We start from the raw sequence: 20,250 nt of genomic DNA on the forward strand, positions 1-20,250 counted from the left end.
TTGAAACTCCCTCCATGTCCCAGAATACAGTGCAAAATACATCCCAGTTACATCATGAATACATTAAGGAAAGGTTGGGTTACACAGATTATATCATGAATACATTAAGGAGAGGTTGGGTTACACCGGATTAACATAAGGAGGAGGGAGGGGGGAATATGCAGAGCTACACCGGATTAACATAAGGAGGAGGGAGGGGGGAATATGCAGAGCTACACCAGATTAACATAAGGAGGAGGGAGGGGGGAATATGCAGAGCTACACCGGATTAACATATGGAGGAGGGAGGGGGGAATATGCAGAGCTACACTGGATTAACATATGGAGGAGGGAGGGGGGAATATGCAGAGCTGGAGATATGCGCAGATAAGCACATCCTGAGTACTGGTGATGAGAAGACAATGGTAGTCTGAGAAGACATGCCCCCCCCTTCCGTAACAGAGTAGATGACATATATGTGTCTAGTGACATGAAGCCAATGTTTCAGTCAGTTCATACACAAAAGAAGCTTACCGTACACACTGCAGGATAAAGGCAACTGTACCATTTCTGATCAGGTATCTGTTTATTCAGCAGAAAATACCCAATCCATCTGATACATAAGAATGTGGAGAACAGCAACAATCTGGGATTCTTCAGTCCCATTTGAAGGTCATATTCACACCACACATGTTCTTCCGATAAGCATGGTCAAAGCGTTCACTCTACGCCACTGTCAGGGGTTCTTCCTGTCTCTGGAGATCCCTGGAATAACACAAGAGCAAATGCCAGCCCCAAAGAAGTTTGACTGAAATGATTTTATCTCAAATTAGAACTTTTCCTCCTCATGCTCAGGCATGCGACAGCTCCTTCAGGTGTCTGACGTTAGAGGGAAAAGCACATGTCCCCTGACTGCTTGCTCACCCTCCTGACTTGGCACTCCAGGAGCACTAATGCTTGCGTGTTGGTGACTTGGCCCAGCTAGGTGTCTCTTCCAGCCACCTTTTCCAATTGCATCACAGAGAGCGTCCAAAAAGAGCCGTTAGTAAGCAGTGCTGAGCTGTAAAGCTACAATGTCTGCCCCTTAAAAGCCTGTTGCCCTCAGGTGAAATGGAGGACACTGTTCTTTCGCTGTTTAGATGCAGGAGCAAATCCCGTCAGCATCTGTATGTGGAATGAAGAACTGTAGCCTTCTACATCTGGCAGGAAAATGCAATGGGGCCTGCTTGTTCTCTACACACTTACCACTTCTGATGATGAGGCAAACATGCCATCTCTGGCATGGTCCATTCTTGTTAGAGGATGGTACCACCTCAGATTGCACATGATATAAAAGCTTTCCTGAAGGCGATTAAGAGTAAATTGATTCATTTTACCCTGCTCTTTAGCATTCAAAGAGGGACCTTCATAAGAGTAATTCATGCATTTGAGAAAAGAACACGAACAGGGAAAGCATCTGAGGATGCACCCTCATATTGGAAGTTGCCAGGCATGTTATCATGGAAGAACACAATCATTTCGTGAAGCTACGGTGGGCATCCTATCTTGAGCAGTGTGAGGAGTCCCTTTTGGCTGACGAGGTTGAAGGCCTTCATCAGGTCTATGAAGGCGATGTTCAAGGGGAGTCTCGGTCTCAGCATTTCTCCTGTAGCTGCTGCAATGAGACCTTCAAGCTCTAAAGACACTTTGTGATTTGGTAAAAAAAGAAAGAACAACTGTTCCATTCCTGATCAGGTATGTTTATTTAGCACAGTGGTAGCAGAAAACAGCCAAACCATATGACACATAAGAATGTGAAGAACACCAATCTGTGATTCTTCATTCCCAAGAGAAGGTCATATTCACACCACGCATGTTCTCCCAGTAAACACGGTCAAAGCGTTCACTCTGTGCCACTGTCAGGAGGTTCTTCCAGTCCCCGCAGATCCCTAGAACAAGACAAGAGCAAGTGGCAACCACAAAGATGTTCACCTGAAATTACGTAAACTTAAATTGGGACGTTTTTCCTCGTGCTCAGCTGTGAGGCAGGCAACCCCTCAGATAGCTGATGTTAGGGGGGGAAAGAACATGCCCCCTGACTGTTTGCCCTGAGCCCCTCCCCAACCATTCCCACCCTCCTGATTTGGCTTTCCAGCAGCACTAATGCATGCATGTTGGGTACCTGGACCAGCTGGGTGTCTCATCCAGACATGTTTTCTTATTGCACCACAGAGATCTCCATGAACTGTGTGTCTGTTGCTCTGTCTGCTGAATTTCTGCTTGCTTTCCAAATCAACGTGAAAGACACAGAACCTGACAACTCGAGCATAAACATCTCTGAGGCAACTACTGTGTCTTAATGGCCTGTAGAATCTGCAACCTGTTTTTAGGGAGTCCCCAGCATTATCCAGGTCTCAAAATCATGCAGAAACACCCTTGTTCTCTAGACTGCCTCTTTCAGAATAATTTCTTATTTTGATCTGGACACCCATGAAATAGATAGACTTAGATGGGATGTTGCACAGAAAGGAAGTATACAATCCTGCAAACTGTACCCCCTTCTGGACCTGCAAACTGTGTTCACAGTCAGCTCTGACTCTACAATCTATTGACTGGTTGTTGATATACTTTTCCTGTGAGACATTCAAACATCCACAGAAAAAGAAGAGGTTCTTCACCCCTGGCATGCAGCATTGTGGCCTTATTCCTTGGCACTCCAATGTTATTACCTTTCCTCATGAGCGTTGCTTTTGTATGATCAAAAACATTCTCTGGCATTGTAGAGAGGTTAGACATCTTGTTGTCCTTCCTCTTGTGGAAAGAGGCGTTTTTCACCACAGATTCAATTTGTTGGCTGTTCAGCTCCTTGCCAAGAAAATGACAGATCTTCTGCACGCTGCCTCGAAGGTCCTGCAGAAAGCAAAAGGAAATGGCTGTGAATCCTCATGTGATGTAGAGGGCTTGCCCTTCATCAGGAGGCACACAGAGAGCATGAGTACCAGTATGCAATGTGCACTGGTTAAGATGGATGCCTTGAAGATGTGGAATTTGCTGTTATCACCATGCAGAAGCCACTGTGTCTCCCAGGGGCATTATAGACATTGCTTTTGAGGCAGAAAAGCAGGTTATTGGCACATCTGCTCTAATGTAGAAGAAAGGAAATGTACTCTGCACATGATATGCAGTGTATGTAGAGGTAGCACCGAATTTTCCACATGCTCAGAATCCCTTTCTAGCCAATATTACTAGAATCTTTCAAAAAAGAAGACAGCTTCATGTGTGAATAATGTCAGAATTGGGGCTGCAGCTCAACACAGTTAAAATTGGACCTTTACCTGCCGTAGTTCTTCATAGGTGTTGAAGAAGATGTTGGCTCTCTCCTTCATCTCCACCCAGCCTTTCACATGGTCAAACCAGGAACCATAATCAACTGAAAGAGCAAAGAGGAAGCAATGGTGAAATGCAAGGAGTTATGGGAGGAAATAGAGAATGCTATTGTAGATGTAGAGGAAACACCAGTCCAGAACTTTAAAACAAAATCAGTAACAGGAGACTTCAACGCTATCCTATGTCCAATTCCTACTGACTTCTCTGTGTACTGACACTATCCACGTACAAAGGAAGTAAAGCTTTGAATGAGTCAATCATCTTACGCCTTAATGGGCTTTCTCCATTAAGGTTTCTTTTTCTTTCTGCCAGCAGTGAGAATGTCTGCTATCATCGATTTTGATCTATTCTCTTGTTGGTGCCAATCTCACCCAGCTGTTAAGGACTTTCCTTAAGTTTCACCCTCTTCTCATTTTAGTGCCAAACTCGCCCATCTGAAAGGACATTTATTGATTTTCTTTGAAAGCAAATGGCAAATGTAGGACTTTGCCACATTTCTGCCCTTCTCCATGTATCCAACTAGGAATTATAGTTTTCTGATAGAACTGATTATGTAGAGTTAGCTAAAAATAAATGTTTTTTGGTGGTGGACATGACTGGTGCTGGGTCACAGCAAACAAGAGTGGCTGATTTGCCACCTTCCATACCTTCCCCACTCAGGAATCTCTCCATGAACTCTTCCACAGTTCCAGGGTCCTTCAACGCTTTAAAGCCTTTGATGAAGTGGTACCTTGAAACCATAGCATCTCTGGGGTTACGCAGAGTATAGACTACCTGTAACAGAGGAAGAGCTATATTGAAGGAGGGCCCAGGCAGCCCAACACTATCAATAGGCAGAGTGTGGCAGTAATTGAAGGCATGATAAATAAAACCTGACATGGGAACAGGCGACGCCTCCAGTGAGGACCTGGGCTGACCATGAATGTGGACCATGTACACTTAAAGTTCTTCCACAATGAGGAAACTGCTAAGGAGATTCCCAGTACTTCTCCCCATTCTCTAGTACAGAAAATGGCATCTTCCTGTAAAGAGGCTGTGTCAAGTGTTCCAGATTCCCCCACATCTGTGTGCCAAAAAGACAAGAGTCAAAGGCAGTCTTGATGTGTCCATTGTTCCTCTTTTACCTTGGCCTTGGAGTGGAGGAAGGACTTGGGGAAAAGCTGGAATGGCAGATGAGTTGTCAGGAGTCTGGGGGGAGGATTTTTCAAGGCAATCTTCAAATCTTCATCCAACTCAATCCAGGGTGCCCTTTCCCTCAGTGGTACATTCTGAACCCATGAGGGGTCCCCTTGGCTCTGGATTAAGCTCAAGATCTCTGACATCCAGTGAGTACCTAGGAGGAAATTCACCAGTCAGTCATTGTGCATTAACACCTGGCCCTTGCAAAAGCAATTAAAGAAACATAAGAATTTCAATGAATCTTCTTCCTCTTCTATCTATTCAGCACCCTCCTATGGGGCAAGACACCCAGATTCTGGAACGGTTTACCGTGGTGAAACTGACTCTATATATATATATATATATATATATATATATATATATGTATGTATGTATATATATATATATAAATTTTATTTATAAAATTTTCAAATTTAACAATAAATAATTAAAAAAAACATTCCATTTCAATTATACATCCAAATCTAATCTTTCCACTTTCAGACTTCCTTCAGTCTATCTGGAAATTTTCATGTTTTCACAATTATTCACATTTCTTACATCTATATTGTTTTGTTTTTTTAACCAAATTAATCTTAACAATTATTATAAAACAATATTTCTTTCCATTATTGTCACAGAGCTTCTTGAAAACCTACAAACGTTAATTGAGTGTGGCACAAGTGAGAACAGAAGAATAGCCTTCTGAATGACGCCAATGACCCATTGAGTCTGGCATCCTGTTTCTCCCAGAAGCCTTTGGGAAGCTGGAGAGAAGCATTATGTTACCAGCAGTTTTGTTTTCATTCCATTCCTAGTGACCCCCAGCATGGAATCTGCTTTTCTCACGACCACTGCACACTGGGTCAACATCTTCCTTGAGATGACTCCAAGATCTCACTCTTGCTCCATCACCTCCATTTCACACCCCATGAGCTTGTATGGGAAATTGAGATGTTTTGCTCCAACATGCATCACTTCACACTTGTTTACATTAAATTCATTCACCATTTTACTGACCATCTATTTTTAGTGTCAGCAAACCTGGCCACCTCACTACTTGATCACTTATGAACAAGTTACAAAAGCACAGGTCCCTATACCATCTTCCAAGAAACGGATCCTTTCTAAGAGAATGCCTCCCTGTTCTTCAAAGTGATGTTCTCCTTTCTCAGGACCTTCGTTCTTCTTGACGGCAGGAGAACTGTCATTGTGGGAGGGCCACCCAGCTACCACATCCCTGAAGGTCTCCTTGGCCACTTTCTCTGCCTCCTACACTTTCTAGTTCTGCAACCTTGGCTTCGAGGGAAGGAACTTGTTCCCTGAGAGCCTGAAACTCATGGCACTTCTGACATACACATGGGGAGATATTCATACAAATGGCAGAGGGTGCAAAACAATGCAAAAACCCCACACCCGTGCTGGCCTTGATAATTTGCTTCTTTTAACTTAGTTACCCATTGACTTTCCTGCTTGCTAGATTTGTGATGTACTTGTTGGGTTCCAATCTAGTTTCCTGTGGTTCCTTGAATTATACTGCTAAGTAGCTTTACTATGGACTTCCTAGCCCTAGGATTTAGCTCCTGTGTTGTGGGTATTCACAGAATCTTTATCCTGGTGGACAGTCACCTTGCTGTGCCCTTGTCCATCCATATTGTTTTAATTCAATTATTAAATAAACTGGGTGTTAATTATGAGGATTTTTGAAAAATGACTATACCAGAAAGGTGGCTTATTCGTCTATATACAATCAACCTGTAGAGATGGTTATCCTGACACAGCATCAGAGATAGACTTTGGTAATATGGTGTCCTGAGCAAAGACAAAATTTTCCCCTCACCGCCGCAAAATATTTTCACAATAATATCTTGAGGTACAGTTGCTTTTTAAATAATTCTCAGTTGGCAACCATATAAGTATAGCTTTGATTGTGATTATGATTATAAAACCCCCTCGACATGGGACCCTTTGCAAGGGAACCACCGACACCACCCATATCCAGCACCAAAAGTCTTCCTAGTGACATGACAGAAGCATGCCATAATATATAAAATTCTCCTGGGAATATTCTCAATTCAGCTCATGAGCGCTGTAAATATCTGGGTTAAGATATTTGGAGATTTGGAAATCTCTCTTTTTTTCAAGGTTTCTTGACTTCCCCAGGAATTTCAAGGATTCTTTTGCTTCCTTCTGTGAATATCAACAGTGGCTAGGGATTGTATAATATTTCTATTTTGAATTCTGATTCTTGCAATCTTAAAATCAGTTCTCCATATTTCCACGTCAGTTTGTGAAATTTCTTGCACATTTTTACAAACATTTCCCCCTCCCAATATAATGCATTTCTATGTTTTTTCCCACTAAAGTATGCATTTTATGTACACTTATATGCATTTTTGTACACATTACTTAGCTGAAGAAGCTCATTGCAAAAATCAGGGATTGCCTGTGTTTCACTTTGTGTAGTTCAGAAAGTGAAAAACATGTAACTTTCACATGAGGTAGACAGTTCTATGCAGATATTCAACTTATTTGCTGTCTATCTTCCTTCATTTGTAAATGTCTTATAATTTATTTGCTTGCTGCTCCTTGACAAATCTTTATCCAGGAATGGAACTGGTTTAAGATGGTCCTATATATTGCAATACAATTCTACCTCTATGCAGCTACATGGTGGTTGTTCATGACTTATGTCAAAAGCAAACTTATGGCTGGCAGGTTTAGCACTTTGTCCACTAAATCCAAAATCTATTTTCCTAATTGCAACACTGACCTGACTTGGGGTAAGTGGCATTCACTATATCATCACCCAACAGTTGGAAGTCGTTTTCCACATAGCTGAGTGTTTCCTCTGAAAAAAATTCTGAAGAAAATGGGGTCCCCTTGTATTTGAAATAAGGCATTGGTGATACTGAAAAACTGAAGATGAGGGGAGAGAGAGAGAGAAAAATTATGCCACATCCTTAGGGACATTCGTGCAGCTACTGTTCTAGAAAAACTCTGGGAATAGCTGGGGAGCAGGAGGAAGGGGAGAGTTCAGGACGTGGTGATGGGCCATCAGTAGATGCTCAAGTGGTGCCACCAGGTGTGCTGGAAAAAAACCCCAAGAAACTCACTTTTGAGTAGATGTCATTTGTATCAGGGCTGAGTCAGATACTGTTCAGCACGAAGTGGCAGAGTCCGTTGTCAGTGAAATTAATGCTTTATTCAAGGAAACGTTAAACAACTCAGCAATACTTCCTGGTATGTCTTTCCCCTATACAGTGGTTACATATGCTTCAGGTTACAGACTCCACTAACTCAGAAATAATACCTTGGGTTAAGAACTTTGCTTCAGGATGAGAACAGAAATTATGCTCCAGCGGTACAGTAGCAGGGAGGAGGCCCCATTAGCTAAAGTGGTGCTTCAGGTTAAGAACAGTTTCAGGTTAAGAATGGACCTCCGGAACGAAGTAAGTACTTAACCCGAGGTACCACTGTAGAGCTGTTGTCGGGACTGAATGTCCCTTTCTTCCACACTTTCTAAGGCTCCTCCTCTCCAGGATGTTGCCCAAGCAGTCTCCGACAGTCTCTGCATATCTCTTGTCTCTTCTCTGCGTGTTCTTTGAGACCGGGATATGGGAGGAGCTTCTTGCAGCCAGAGAGGCCTATTCCCGTGATTCTTCAGCAGCTTCTTGACACCCCCCCCCCCTTCTCTGCTTCAGCAGAGAATAGGGAGAGTTCAGGAGGAATTGCTGGGCCATTAATAGGTGTCTGGGTGGTGCCTCCAGGTATGGTGGTGGGAAAATCCATTGAACTCGGTTTTGAGTGCACATCATATCAGGCTTTCAAATCTCAGTAAGATCTTGGACACAAAATAAAATAGTCACACAAACTCCAATCACCTTCAGTTCCATGAGGAAATAGGCCCCCTTCACCTCCTCTGGGTCACTGCCACTATGCATCAACTGGAGGAAAATCAGTTTACTCAAGAAGGGAGTTCTACATCACAGCCCCACCTGCCTAAAAAAGGACACACACCCCTCCATACACACACATGCACAATTGCTTCTGGGGCTACTCTCACACTGTTTACGTGAAGTGCAAAATAGTCTTTCCTCTTCCCTGCTTCTGTGACTAGGAGGCAAGGGAGGGCGAACTTTTGTCCCTATATGGTACCCTTGATACTCATTTATTTATTTACAGCAGTCAACCTTGCTCAACAGCTGCAAACATTTGCAGAACAGCTTTACGTAACAGCGGTAAACCAAGAGCAGAGCAAAGTGTCCCCACTCACAGCCTTAAAATCTCAAAACACAATCCAAAGGGGAAGGGGGAAGAAAAACCCTATGTAAAGCTTCAAAGATCTGAAACTGATTACCAAATTGCATGGAATCTGTTTGGGAAGAAGAGAAGTGAAATGAAGCAGGTCTCTCAGCAGAGGCATTGCTCTCCCTTCTCTCTCACAGCTGCCAACAGGTGGAGGACTGCCAATAGCAGGGAGGAAAGGAGCACGGGAAGAGCCAGTGGATGGACCTGTTGTCCTGTCTTTCTTCCACTGCTACATTTATAGAATAAGGCAGTTAGTTTAAAACCCATGCATGTTCCAATCTGGAAAAGGAAAGAGGGAATCTGGAAAAGGGAGAAGGCAACTGGGGAAGAATTCATCAAGGGGAGAAGAAGGAGGTTGAGATGATCTGAAAGAACGTAAGCAATCCTTGAATACAGGAAGGAAACAGGAGCAGCCTTTATAATTCAGCAGCTACTGGAGCATCCTGTGGGTCTGGGAAAGATACTTACTGTGTAAGGAAACCTTGCAAAGAGTCTGCAGTAATATCGGGAAGCAGGAGGAATGAGGGAAACTTCAGCAGGTATAGTTTTCTGTCAGCAGATCAACAACTCAGCACAGCATGCATTTCCTACATAGATGAGATGAAAATGCGAATGAACTTTGGATGAAACCACTGCCAACCAGAGAGGGGAGTTTCTATTCAAGCCATGCTTCTGAAGGACACAGGCCATGCTCACTACAGTTGAGCCTGGAGTTTCCTTCTCTTCCTGGCTCACAGAGCAAGACTTAAATACTGAAAGTCAGTAGGCCCAACTCATAGATGGGGAGGAGGTTCAATCTTGCTGGGAGAGGCACTGGTGAAGGAGCATTTTGCAGCCCTCCAGGCCAAATCTGCTGCTCGCCAGCAGTTATGCAAAGATTCAACTCCGCTCTGATCTTCTTCCCCAGAGCTTTCCCTGAAGAAACTCATAGGTTCAGCAAATGGGTCCCTGTCAGTGAAGCCAGAATCAAGTACCAGACTATGGAGTGGATGACATATATGTGTCTGGTGACATGAAGCTGCTCTTTCTGTCAGTTCATACGTGAAAGAAGCTTACCGTCCTTCTCACACTGCATGATAAAGGCAATTTGAGGAAGGGTGCATAATTAAGCTCCTTGCCAAGGGCCACAAGGGACCCTAGTTACACCACTGATTCCCATCTTGGAACATCCTAGCAAAGCAGACTCCTCAGGCTCCCCACCCAACGCCACGTCCTGTAATAGGCCTGGATCACTCTGAAATCCTGGGCTCCCTCAACCTGACTTAGCCTAAGCCCAGATCCCTGCCCCCCCCCCCCCCCCGTCACTGGAATAGGTGTGAATCAGTCTGCAATTCAACTTGTGAAGAACTTTCCACCACTGGCTGCCTCTTCTCTTTTTCTTCTGGTCTTTGCTCTTCCCAGTTTTCTTCAAGCAGCATGAGAATAGCTTTTGCCCCAGTCTATAGCATGTCCACTGTAGTTCATGCACTGGTAGCCTTGAGGCTAGATTACTGTAATGTGTTCCTTGTGGACCTGTGTGTGGGTCTGGTTCGGAAACTCCAGCTGCTGCAGAATGCTGCAGCCATATTGCTAATGGGAGCTTCTGGTTGAGAACAATTGGCCCCACTGTTAAAACAGCTGCACTGGCTGCTCATCTGCTACTGAGCCAGGTTCAAGGTTCTTGCATTGATTGAAGCCCTGAACAACCTGGTCCAGGATACGTCCGGGATCACCTGAAACCTTATAATCCAGCACAATCGCTGAGATCATCTGCAGGAATATCTTCAGTTGTTTCCTGAGTTGGTGTGTCTCATTTGACAAGAAACTGAGCTTTCGGTGTCATTAGCCTTGTCATGTGGTCCCCTTGCCAACAGAGATTCAGTAGGAGCCTTTTCTGCCACCTTTTAAAGGCCTGCTTGAAAATTCTCTGTTATGCCAGGCCAGTGCAGGCCATTAAGAGTACATCTCCCACTATGGTCTGTTGCTGTTTGTTTTTAATTTATTTTTGTTTGTTTTTTAACTTGTTCTTAGCTTTTTGTGATTTTACTGTTTGGTTTTATGATACAGTGGGATATAATTTTTTTTAGGAATGAACAGATAAATATTCACTTACCCAGTCTCTAACCCATTATATAAATTTATTCAGTTTACCCTGCTCTTTAGCATTCAAAGAGGAACTGTTTTAACAGCAGTACATGCATTTTAAAAAAGAACACAAACAGGGAAGGCATCTGAGGATGAGCCTTCATATTGGATGGAGCTGGGCATGTTTTCATGGAAGTAGAAAATCATCTTGTGAAGCTTAGGTGGACATCCTATCTTGAGCAGTGTGAAGAGTTTGAAGGCCATTATCTGGCCTATGAAGGCGATGTAGAAGGGGTGCCTCAGTCTCGGCTGACGCAGTGAGACCCCTGAGCTCTAAAGCCACATTGTGATTTAGTAAACAAAAAACAAATAACAGCAACTGTACCATTCCTGATCAGGTATCTGTTTATTCAGCAGAAAATACCCAATCCATCTGATACATAAGAATGTGGAGAACAGCAGGAGCAACAATCTGGCATTCTTCAGTCCCAAGGGAAGGTCATATTCACACCACACATGTTCTCCCGATAAGCATGGTCAAAGCGTTCACTCTGCGCCACTGTCAGGTGGTTCTTCCAGTCTCCAGAGATCCCTGGAACAACACAAGAGCAAATGCCAACCACAAACAAGTTCACCTGAAATTACTTCAGCTCAAATTAGAGCTTTTCTTCCTCATGCTCAGGCATTAGTAAGCAGTGCTGAGCTGTAGAGCTACAATGTCTGTCCCTTAAAAGCCTATTGCCCTCGGGGGGCCCCCCAGGTGGCGCGTTGGAAGATGGCCGACAATACCATCTCTCTGACCCATACGAGGTAATTAAGGGGCTGCTATGGGAAGTAGGCAGTCTTCCTACCCCCCCCCAGGAGACGGGGGCGCTGCCTTGCCAGCGGTGTTCACAATGCACCCCCTGATCCGAGAGATGGGGGTGCCGAACACTTGACACGAGCCCTCAGTGAAGTCAGATCTTCCTGACGCCGATTCCAATTAGCGCGTGCTGGTTAGCTTCAGCTCGGAATTATAATTGGAAACATAAGATTGGAATGAAACTGAAGCACATACATCAAGTAATGTTCGAGAGATAAGACTGCTGATTAATGGATCTCTGTGACCGGGAGTGACGGATGGATAAGTAAATCTTCTGATGAATCACCACTAGGAGACTGTATGTTTGGAATGAAGGGGGGGTGGAGGCAAAACTTTTTTTTTCTTTGCACGATGTGATATTAATAACCCTTCACCCCAGATAGAAATAGGATCGTTGCGTTTTTATTAATCACAAGCAGGAATTCAAGATCTGTGTGGGATGGATTATAACAGAAGAGAGGATTGGTGAACGGTGAGAAAGAGGAAAATTTTTATGACGCAGTTAAAAAATGGCGTATTGCCAAGACAGGCTTGCAACAGAAAGAAAGACAGGGGGAGGAGAATCAGGATCGTTCGAAAGAGAAGGAATGTTGGAACACAAGCTTGACCTGACAGAGCTTCCTGATTCATTTGATTTATATGGCAAGCCTGAGAAAAGTAAAGGACAGACCAAAGATTTTTTTATTATTATTGAAGCGTTGAACAGAGGCTGTCCCTGAGCGATATGATCTTTGAAGAGTACAAAACCCACACAGAGGGTGCCTGTTTTCAATCTGCTTTTGAAAATTATCAGACATCGCAAAGAAAGGAATATACGATAACAACAAGAAGAGAAAGAAAGTAATAAAGGACTATCTAGATTGAACTGGATAGAACTGTCTAAGTAAAGCAGTAATATAAGTGATGTTTGGACTCGTTCGGAGTTTTGGACTTGTGTGGAGCTTGATGTATGGGTACCCCCAACAAAATTTAAAATTTGGCTGTATAATTTGGAACTAATGTGATTTGGATAATGTGATGTGATTAGCCTGTTAATAAAAATTATTTTAAAAAAAAGCCTATTGCCCTCAGCTAAAATGGAGGACACTGTTCTTTCGCTGTTTAGATGCAGCAGCAAATCCCGTCAGCATCTGTATGTGGAATGAAGAACTGTAGCCTTCTACATCTGGCAGTGGGTCCTGCTTGCTCTCTACGCATTTACCACTTCTGATGATGAGGCAAACATGCCGTCTCTGGTATGGTCCATTCTTGTTAGAGGACGGTACCACCTCAGATTGCACATGACATAAAAGCTTGCCTCAAGGACCTCCATACCAAGCTTTCTCTCATGAACAGCCACCAGTCAATGAGGGCACAGTGGGGCACTTTGTTCTCACATCCATTTTAACCACTTTGAGGTGAAAAACCATTCAGTTGGGTTCCCTTTGCAGCTTTAGAGATGGAGAACTCAGACTCTGTAGCCCTATAGCATAGGACTCAGGAAAGTATACATGCAGAGATTTGGAATGGTTTAACTGCTGAATTTCCGCTTGCTTTCCAAATAAATGTGAAGGGCACAGAATATGCTGACATTAGGGGGGAAAGAACATGCCCCCTGACTGTTCGCCCTGAGCCCCTCCCCAACCATTACCACCCTTCTGATCTGGCATTCCAGCAGCACTAATGCATGCATGTTGGGTACCTGGACCAGCTGGGTGTCTCATCCAGCAGCACTAATGCATGCATGTTGGGTACCTGGACCAGACTGGGTGTTGCACCACAGAGAGCTCCATGAACTGTGTGCCTTTTGCTCTGTCTGCTGAATTTCTGCTTGCTTTCCAAATGGATGTGAAAGGCACAGAACCTGCCAACTCGAGCATAAACAACTCTGAGGCAACTACTGTTTCTTGATTGCCTGGAGAATCTGCAACCTATATTCAGGGAGTCTCCAGAATTATCCAGGACTCAAAATCGTGCAGAAACACCCTTGTTCTCCAGACTGCCTCTTTCAGAATAATTTCTTATTTAGATCTGGACACCCATGAAATAAACAGATTTAGATGGGATGTTGCACAGAGAGGAAGGTATGCAATCCTGCAAACTGTACCCCTTCTGGACCTGCAAAATGTGTTCACAGTCAGCTCTGACTCTATGATCTATTGACTGGTTGTTGGTAGACTTTTTCTGTGAGTCATTCAAACATCCACAGAAAAAGAAGAGGTTCTTCACCCCTGGCATGCAGCATTGTGGCCTTATTCCTTGGCACTCCAATGTTATTACCTTTCCTCATGAGCATTGCTTTTGTGTGGTCAAAAATGTTCTCTGGTGTTGTTGAATAGTTAGACATCTTGTTGTCCTTCATCTTGTGGAAGGAGGCGTTTTCCACCACAGATTCAATTTGTTGACTGTTCAGCTCCTTGCCAAGAAAATGACAGATCTTCTGCACGCTGCCTCGAAGGTCCTGCAGAAAGCAAAAGGAAATGGCTGTGAATCCTCATGTGATGTAGAGAGCTTGCCCTTCATCAGGAGGCACACAGAGAGCATGAGTACCACTATGCAATGTGCATTGCATGGCAATTCCCGCCTCCCACCAGTTGGAATAAATGAAGACACAGGACACCATTAGTTTAGGTTAATGGGCAAAAAATGGCCACAACTTTATTGGTTACAGATCAGAGCGGTATTGGCTTTAGGCATTGGTCCTATCAGACTATCCTGCTTCAGCCGGTTAGCATGAAAACCGTAAAGGGTTAACATCAGTAGGGGGAGCCCTGAGGTGTACATCACTAGGAACTCCCCGAGGGGTCACTGCTCGGGGGCATGCTTTAGGCCCTGGCCTCCATAGGTTTCGGACGAGGCAATGGCCACCCAGAAATCTTTACCAGAATGCGAGGATGAAAAGGGGAGATCCCGGGGCCGCACCGGCATTAAATGACCCAGGCCACGCCCCCGGGGCCAGCCGATTCGCTGGACCTGGGGCTGATGCGGCCCAAGGATTCCCCAGGTCATGCAGGGCCAAAGCCAGCCACGCACAGTTGTTGGGGGCGTGGGCCCGCAACTCCACCTCCTCCTTATATCGGAATTGGCTTTGGGCAAAATGAATGTCTTCAGGATGTGGAATTTGCTGTTATCACCTTGCAGAAGCCACTCTGTCTCCACCTCTCCTCAGCCAGTACCGAACACAGGGGGCACCTGAGTTAGCAAGAGACATTACCTTTGCAGCAGAAAAGCAGGTTATTGGCACATCTGCTCTAATGTAGAAGAAAGGAAATGTACTCTGCACATGATATGCAGTGTATGTAGAGGTAGCACCAAATTTTGCACATGCTCAGAATCCCTTTCTAGCCAATATTAGTAGAATCTTTCAAAAAAGAAGGCAGCTTCATGTGTGAATAATGTCAGAATTGGGAGTGCAGGTCAACACAGTTAAAATTGGACCTTTACCTGCCGTAGTTCTTCATAGGTGATGAAGAAGATGTTGGCTCTCTCCTTCATCTCCACCCAGCCTTTCACATGGTCAAACCAGGAACCATAACCCACTGGAAGAGCAAAGGGGAAGCAAGGATGAAATGTAAGGAGTTGTGGGAGGGAGTAAAGGATGCTATTGTAGACGTAGAGGAAACACCACTCAGGAACATGGGAAATAACTGCATTATCCCTTAAGAACAAAATCAGTAACAGGAGACTTCAACGCTACCCTGAGTCCGATACCACCTGCTGACTGATCTATCTACTGACATTATCCACGTACAGAAGAAGTAAATGTTTGAATGAGTCAACAATTTTACACTTTAATGGGCTTTCTCCATTAAGGTTTCTTTTTGTTTCTGCCACCAGTGAGAATGTCTGCTATCATCGATTCTGATCTATTGTCTTGTTGGTGTTAAGGACTTTCCTTAAGTTTCACCCTATTCTCATTTTAGTGCCTTTCTCGCCCATTTGAATGGGCATTTATTGATTTTCTTTGAAAGCAAATAACAAATTTAGGACCCCTCCCCATTTCTCCCCTTCTCCATGTATCCAACTGGGAATTATAGTTCTCTGATAGGACTGTTGCGTTAGCTAAAAATATATACATTCTGATATTCCGTATCACTGGTGCTGGGTCACACCAAACACGAGTGGCTGATTTGCCACCTTCCATACTTTCCCCACTCAGGAATCTTTCCATGAACTCTTCCAAAGTCCCAGCATCCTTCCATTCTTTAAAGCCTTTGATGAAGTGGTAGCTTGAAACCATCACATCTCTAGGGTTACGCAGAGTATAGATGACCTGTAACAAAGGCAGGGCCACATTTAGGGAGGGCCCAGGCAGCCCAACGCTAACATTAGGCAGATTGTGGCAGCAAACTGAAGGCGTTATAAATAAAACCTGACATGGAAACAAGGGAAGCCTCCAGTGAGGACCTGGACTGACTATGCATGTGGACCATGTCTAATTTAAATTCTTCCACAATCACGAAACTTCTAAGGAGATTCCCAGTACTTCTCCCCATTCTCTAGTACAAAAAATAGCATCCTCCTGTAAAGAGGCTGTGTCAAGTGTTCCCAAATCCCCCACATCTGTGTGTCAAAAAGACAGGAGTCAGAGGCTGTCTTGATGTGTCCATTGTTCCTCTCTTACCTTGGCCTTAGAGCGGAGGAAGGACTTGGGGAAAAGCTGGAATGGCAGGTGAGTATTCAGGATCCTGGGGGAAGGATTTTTCAAGGCAATCTTCAAATGTTCATCCAACTCAATCCAGGGTGCCCTTTCCCACAGTGGTACCTTCTGAACCCATGAAGGGTCCCCTTGACTCTGGATTAAGCTCAAGACCTCTGCCATCCAATGGGTACCTAGGAGGAAATCCACAAGTCAATCATTGTGCATTAATACCTGGCCCTTGAAAAGCAATTAGAGGAACATAAGAATTTCAATGAATCTTCTTCCTCTTCTAGCTATTCAGCACCTTCCTATGGGGCAAGACCCCAAAATTCTGGAACTGTTTCCTGTGGAGAAACTGACTATATTTTTTTGTTGAGTGTGGCACAACTGAGAACAGAAGAATAGCCTTCTCGATGACGCCAATGACCCATTGAGTCTGGCATCCTGTTTCTCCCAGAGGCCTACGGGAAAGTAGAGAGCAGCATCCTGTTAGCAGCAGTTTTGTTTTCATTCCGTTCCTAGAGATCCCCAGCATGGAATCTGCTTTTCTCACAACCACTGCACACTGCGTCAACATCTTCCTTGCACTATTGAAGATGACTCCAAGGTCTCACTTGTGGGGTGTCTCAGTGTTCTGTCCTCTCCCCCATGCTCTTCAGCATCTATATGCAGCTGCTGGGAGATATCGTTAGGGGGTTTGGGCTGGGTGTCCATCAATATGCAGATGATACCCAGCTCTACCTCTCTTTTAAATCAGAACCAGTGAAGGCAGTGAAGGTCTTGTGTGAGTGTCTGGAGGTGGTTGGAGGATGGATGGCGGCTAACAGATTGAGGTTGAATCCTGACAAGACAAAAGTACTGTTTTGGGGGGAAAGGAGGTGGGTGGGTGTGAAGGACTCCCTGGTCCTGAATGGGGTAACTGTGCCGCTGAAGGACCAGGTGTGCAGCCTAGGAGTCATTTTGGACTCACAGCTGTCCATGGAGGCACAGGTGAATTCTGTGTCCAGGGCAGCTGTTTACCAGCTCCATCTGTTACGGACTGCCTCGCCGGAGTAATGAATGCTCTGATTATCTCCCACTTGAACTACTGCAATGCGCTCTACGTGGGGCTACCTTTGAAGGTGACCCAGAAACTACAACTAATCCAGAATGCAGCAGCTAGACTGATGACTGGGAGCGGCCGCAAAGACCACACTGAGGTCCAGCGCCAAGGGCCTTCTGGCGGTTCCCTCACTGTGAGAAGCCAAATTACAGGGAACCAGGCAGAGGGACTTCTCGGTAGTGGCACCCACCCTGGGGAACACCCTCCCACCAGATGTCAAGGAGAACAACAACTCCCAAACTTTTACAAGACATCTGAAGGCAGCCTTGTCTAGGGAAGCTTTTAATGTTTGATGTATTTTAATATGTGGTTGGAACCCGCCCAGAGTGGCTGGGGAAGCCCAGCCAGATGGGCGGGGTTTAAATATTTATTTATTTAATATGTAGCTACATGGTGGCTGTTCATGACTTATGTCAAAAACAAACATACCTGGCAGGCTTAGTGGATACTTTAATTCTAAATCAAAAGTCTGTTTACCTAATTGCACTACTGACCTGACTTGGGGTAAGTGACATTCACTATATCATCATCCAACAGTTGGAGTTCATTTTCCACGTAGCTGAGTGTTTCCACAGACATAAAAAGGGGAGCAAATAGGAACCCCTTGTATTTGAAATAAGCCATTGAAGACACTGAAAAACTGAAGATGAGAGAGAGAGAGAGAGAGAGAGAGAGAGAGAGAGAGAGAGAGAGAGAGAGAGAGAGACATTATGTCACATCCAATGAACTCGGTTTTGAGTGCACATCATATCAGGCTTTCAAATCTCAGTAAGATCTTGGACACAAAATAGTCACACAATGAACTCCAATCACCTTCACTTCCATGAGGAAATAGGCCCCATTCACCTCCTCTGGATCACTGCCACTATGCATCAACTGGAGGAAAATCAGTTTACGCAAGAAAGGAGTGCTACATCACAGCCACACCTGCCTAAAAAAGGACACACACGCCTCCGTACACACACATGCACAGCTGCTTCTGGGGCTACTCTCACACTGTTTATCTGAAGTGCAAAACAGTCTTTCCCTTTCCTGCTTCTGCCAATAGGAGGCCAGGTGAGGTGAACTTTTGTCCGTTTACGGAACCCTTGATACTCATGTATTTATTTACCGCATTCCACTTTTTCAGTACTGCAAACATGTCCAGAACAGCTTTATGCAACAGTTGTGAACCAAGAGCAGAGCAAACACTCCCCATTCAGTGCCTTAAAATCTCAAAAGACAATCCAAAGATGGGGGGGGGACTTTCAAAGTAAAGTAAAGCTTCAAAAATCTGAAACTGATTACCAAATTGCATGGAATCTGTTTGGGAAGAAGAGAAGTGAAATGAAGTGGGTCTCTCAGCAGAGGCATTGCTCTCCCTTCTCTCTCAACAGGTGGAGGACTGCCAAGAGCAGACAGTTCAGGGAGGAGAGGAGCCAGGAGGAGCAGGTCTCTCAGAAGAGCCAGTGGGTGGACCTGTTGTCCTGTCTTTCGTCCACTGCTACATTTATAGAATAAGGCAGTTAATTTAAAACCAGGCATGTTCCAATCTGGAAAAGGAAAGAGGGAATCTGGAAAAGGGAAAGAATTCATCAAGGGGAGAAGAAGGAGGTTGAGATTATCTGAAAGAACGTAATCAAACCTTGAATACAGGAAGGAAACAGGAGCAGTCTTTATAATTCAGCAGCTACTGGAGCATCCTGTGGGTCTGGGGAAGATACTTACTGTGTGAGGAAACCTTGCAAAGAGTCTGCAGTAATATCAGGAAGCAGGAGGAATGAGGGAAACCTCAGCAGGTATATTTTTCTGTCAGCAGATCAACAACTCAGCATAGCATGTACTTCCTACATAGATAGGATGAAAGTGCCAATGAACTTTGGATGAAACCACTGCCAACCAGAGAGGGGAGTTTGTATTCCTTTTTTTAAAAAAAAGATATTTATTGAAGATTTTCTTAATACAATAAAACAAAACAAACAAAGTAACATACAATAATCATACTTTCTTCACTTCATTTGACTTCCTCGCGTCTCTCGTTCCTGCGTTCCAAATGAATCAAACTTTATCCAGCAATTTATCGCCTTATTTCAATTCTTATTTTATAATTTTCAAATATTATATCTCTAATTTTAGATAATTTAACCCAAACCTTAAAAGCTTAATTTTAACATGATATTTATCCAAAATTTAACTTTTCTTATATTTCACTTATCTTCCTATTCCTTTCGACTAATTTAATGGTGCCATATTATTTGTAATCTTGCATCTTTCTTAACACTCATACAATTTACAATATTTTTGTAGATAGTCCTTAAATTTCTTCCAGTCCTCCTCCACGGCCTCTTCTCCCAGGTCTCGGATTCTGCCGGTCATTTCTGCTAACTCCATATAGTCTATCAGTTGCATCTGCCATTCTTCCAGTGTGGGTAAATCTTGGGTTTTCCAGTGCTTGGCGACTAGTATCCTTGCTGCTGTTGTGGCATGGGGAGTTTGTATTCCAGACCAGACATGCCTCTGAAAGACACAGGCCATGCTCACTTCTGTTCGAATATGGAGCTTCCTTCTTTTCCTGGTTCACAGAGCAAGACTTAAACATTCAGTCAAGGGGGAAGGCATGTTCTTCCCCCCCACACACACACCTCCCACATTCATAGATGGGGAGGGGGTTCAATCCTGCTAGGAGAGTCACTTGTGAAGGAGCATTTTGCAGCCCTCCAGACCAAATCTGCTGCTCACCAGCTATTATGCAAAAATTCAACTCTGCTCAGATCTGCTTCCCCAGCACTTTCACTGAAGAAACTTAGA

The 20,250-nt window shown here is 44.2% G+C and overlaps 1 protein-coding gene across 8 annotated transcripts; it reads right to left on the bottom strand.

The window, feature by feature from the left end:
• Window positions 1-546: 546 nt before the first annotated feature.
• On the bottom strand, window positions 547-19,328 carry LOC309375255 (sulfotransferase 2B1-like). Of its 8 annotated transcripts, none has more exons than XM_081920884.1 (8): window positions 9,283-9,434; window positions 7,277-7,422; window positions 4,470-4,678; window positions 3,993-4,119; window positions 3,294-3,388; window positions 2,688-2,868; window positions 1,784-1,907; window positions 547-625 (listed from the first exon to the last, which is right to left on the bottom strand). In XM_081920884.1, exons 2-7 carry the CDS (start codon window positions 7,404-7,406, stop codon window positions 1,798-1,800), a joined length of 852 nt encoding a protein of 283 aa, XP_081777010.1. In that variant the 5' UTR covers window positions 7,407-7,422; window positions 9,283-9,434; the 3' UTR covers window positions 547-625; window positions 1,784-1,797. The 8 variants fall into 8 exon arrangements, with proteins under 8 accessions (XP_081777010.1, XP_081777013.1, XP_081777014.1 ...); XM_081920887.1 differs by lacking the exons at window positions 547-625; window positions 2,688-2,868; window positions 3,294-3,388; ... (2 more) ...; window positions 7,277-7,422; window positions 9,283-9,434 and adding exons at window positions 11,319-11,470; window positions 14,000-14,180; window positions 15,164-15,258; ... (2 more) ...; window positions 17,958-18,103; window positions 19,171-19,323 and having other exon boundaries at window positions 1,698-1,907; XM_081920888.1 differs by lacking the exons at window positions 547-625; window positions 2,688-2,868; window positions 3,294-3,388; ... (2 more) ...; window positions 7,277-7,422; window positions 9,283-9,434 and adding exons at window positions 14,000-14,180; window positions 15,164-15,258; window positions 15,866-15,992; ... (1 more) ...; window positions 17,958-18,103; window positions 19,171-19,328 and having other exon boundaries at window positions 1,698-1,907.
• Between the last annotated feature and the right edge of the window lie 922 nt (window positions 19,329-20,250).

Source organism: Podarcis melisellensis (genome assembly GCF_964234715.1).
Source record: "Podarcis melisellensis genome assembly, chromosome: 8".
Classification (NCBI taxonomy): Eukaryota; Metazoa; Chordata; class Lepidosauria; order Squamata; family Lacertidae; genus Podarcis; species Podarcis melisellensis.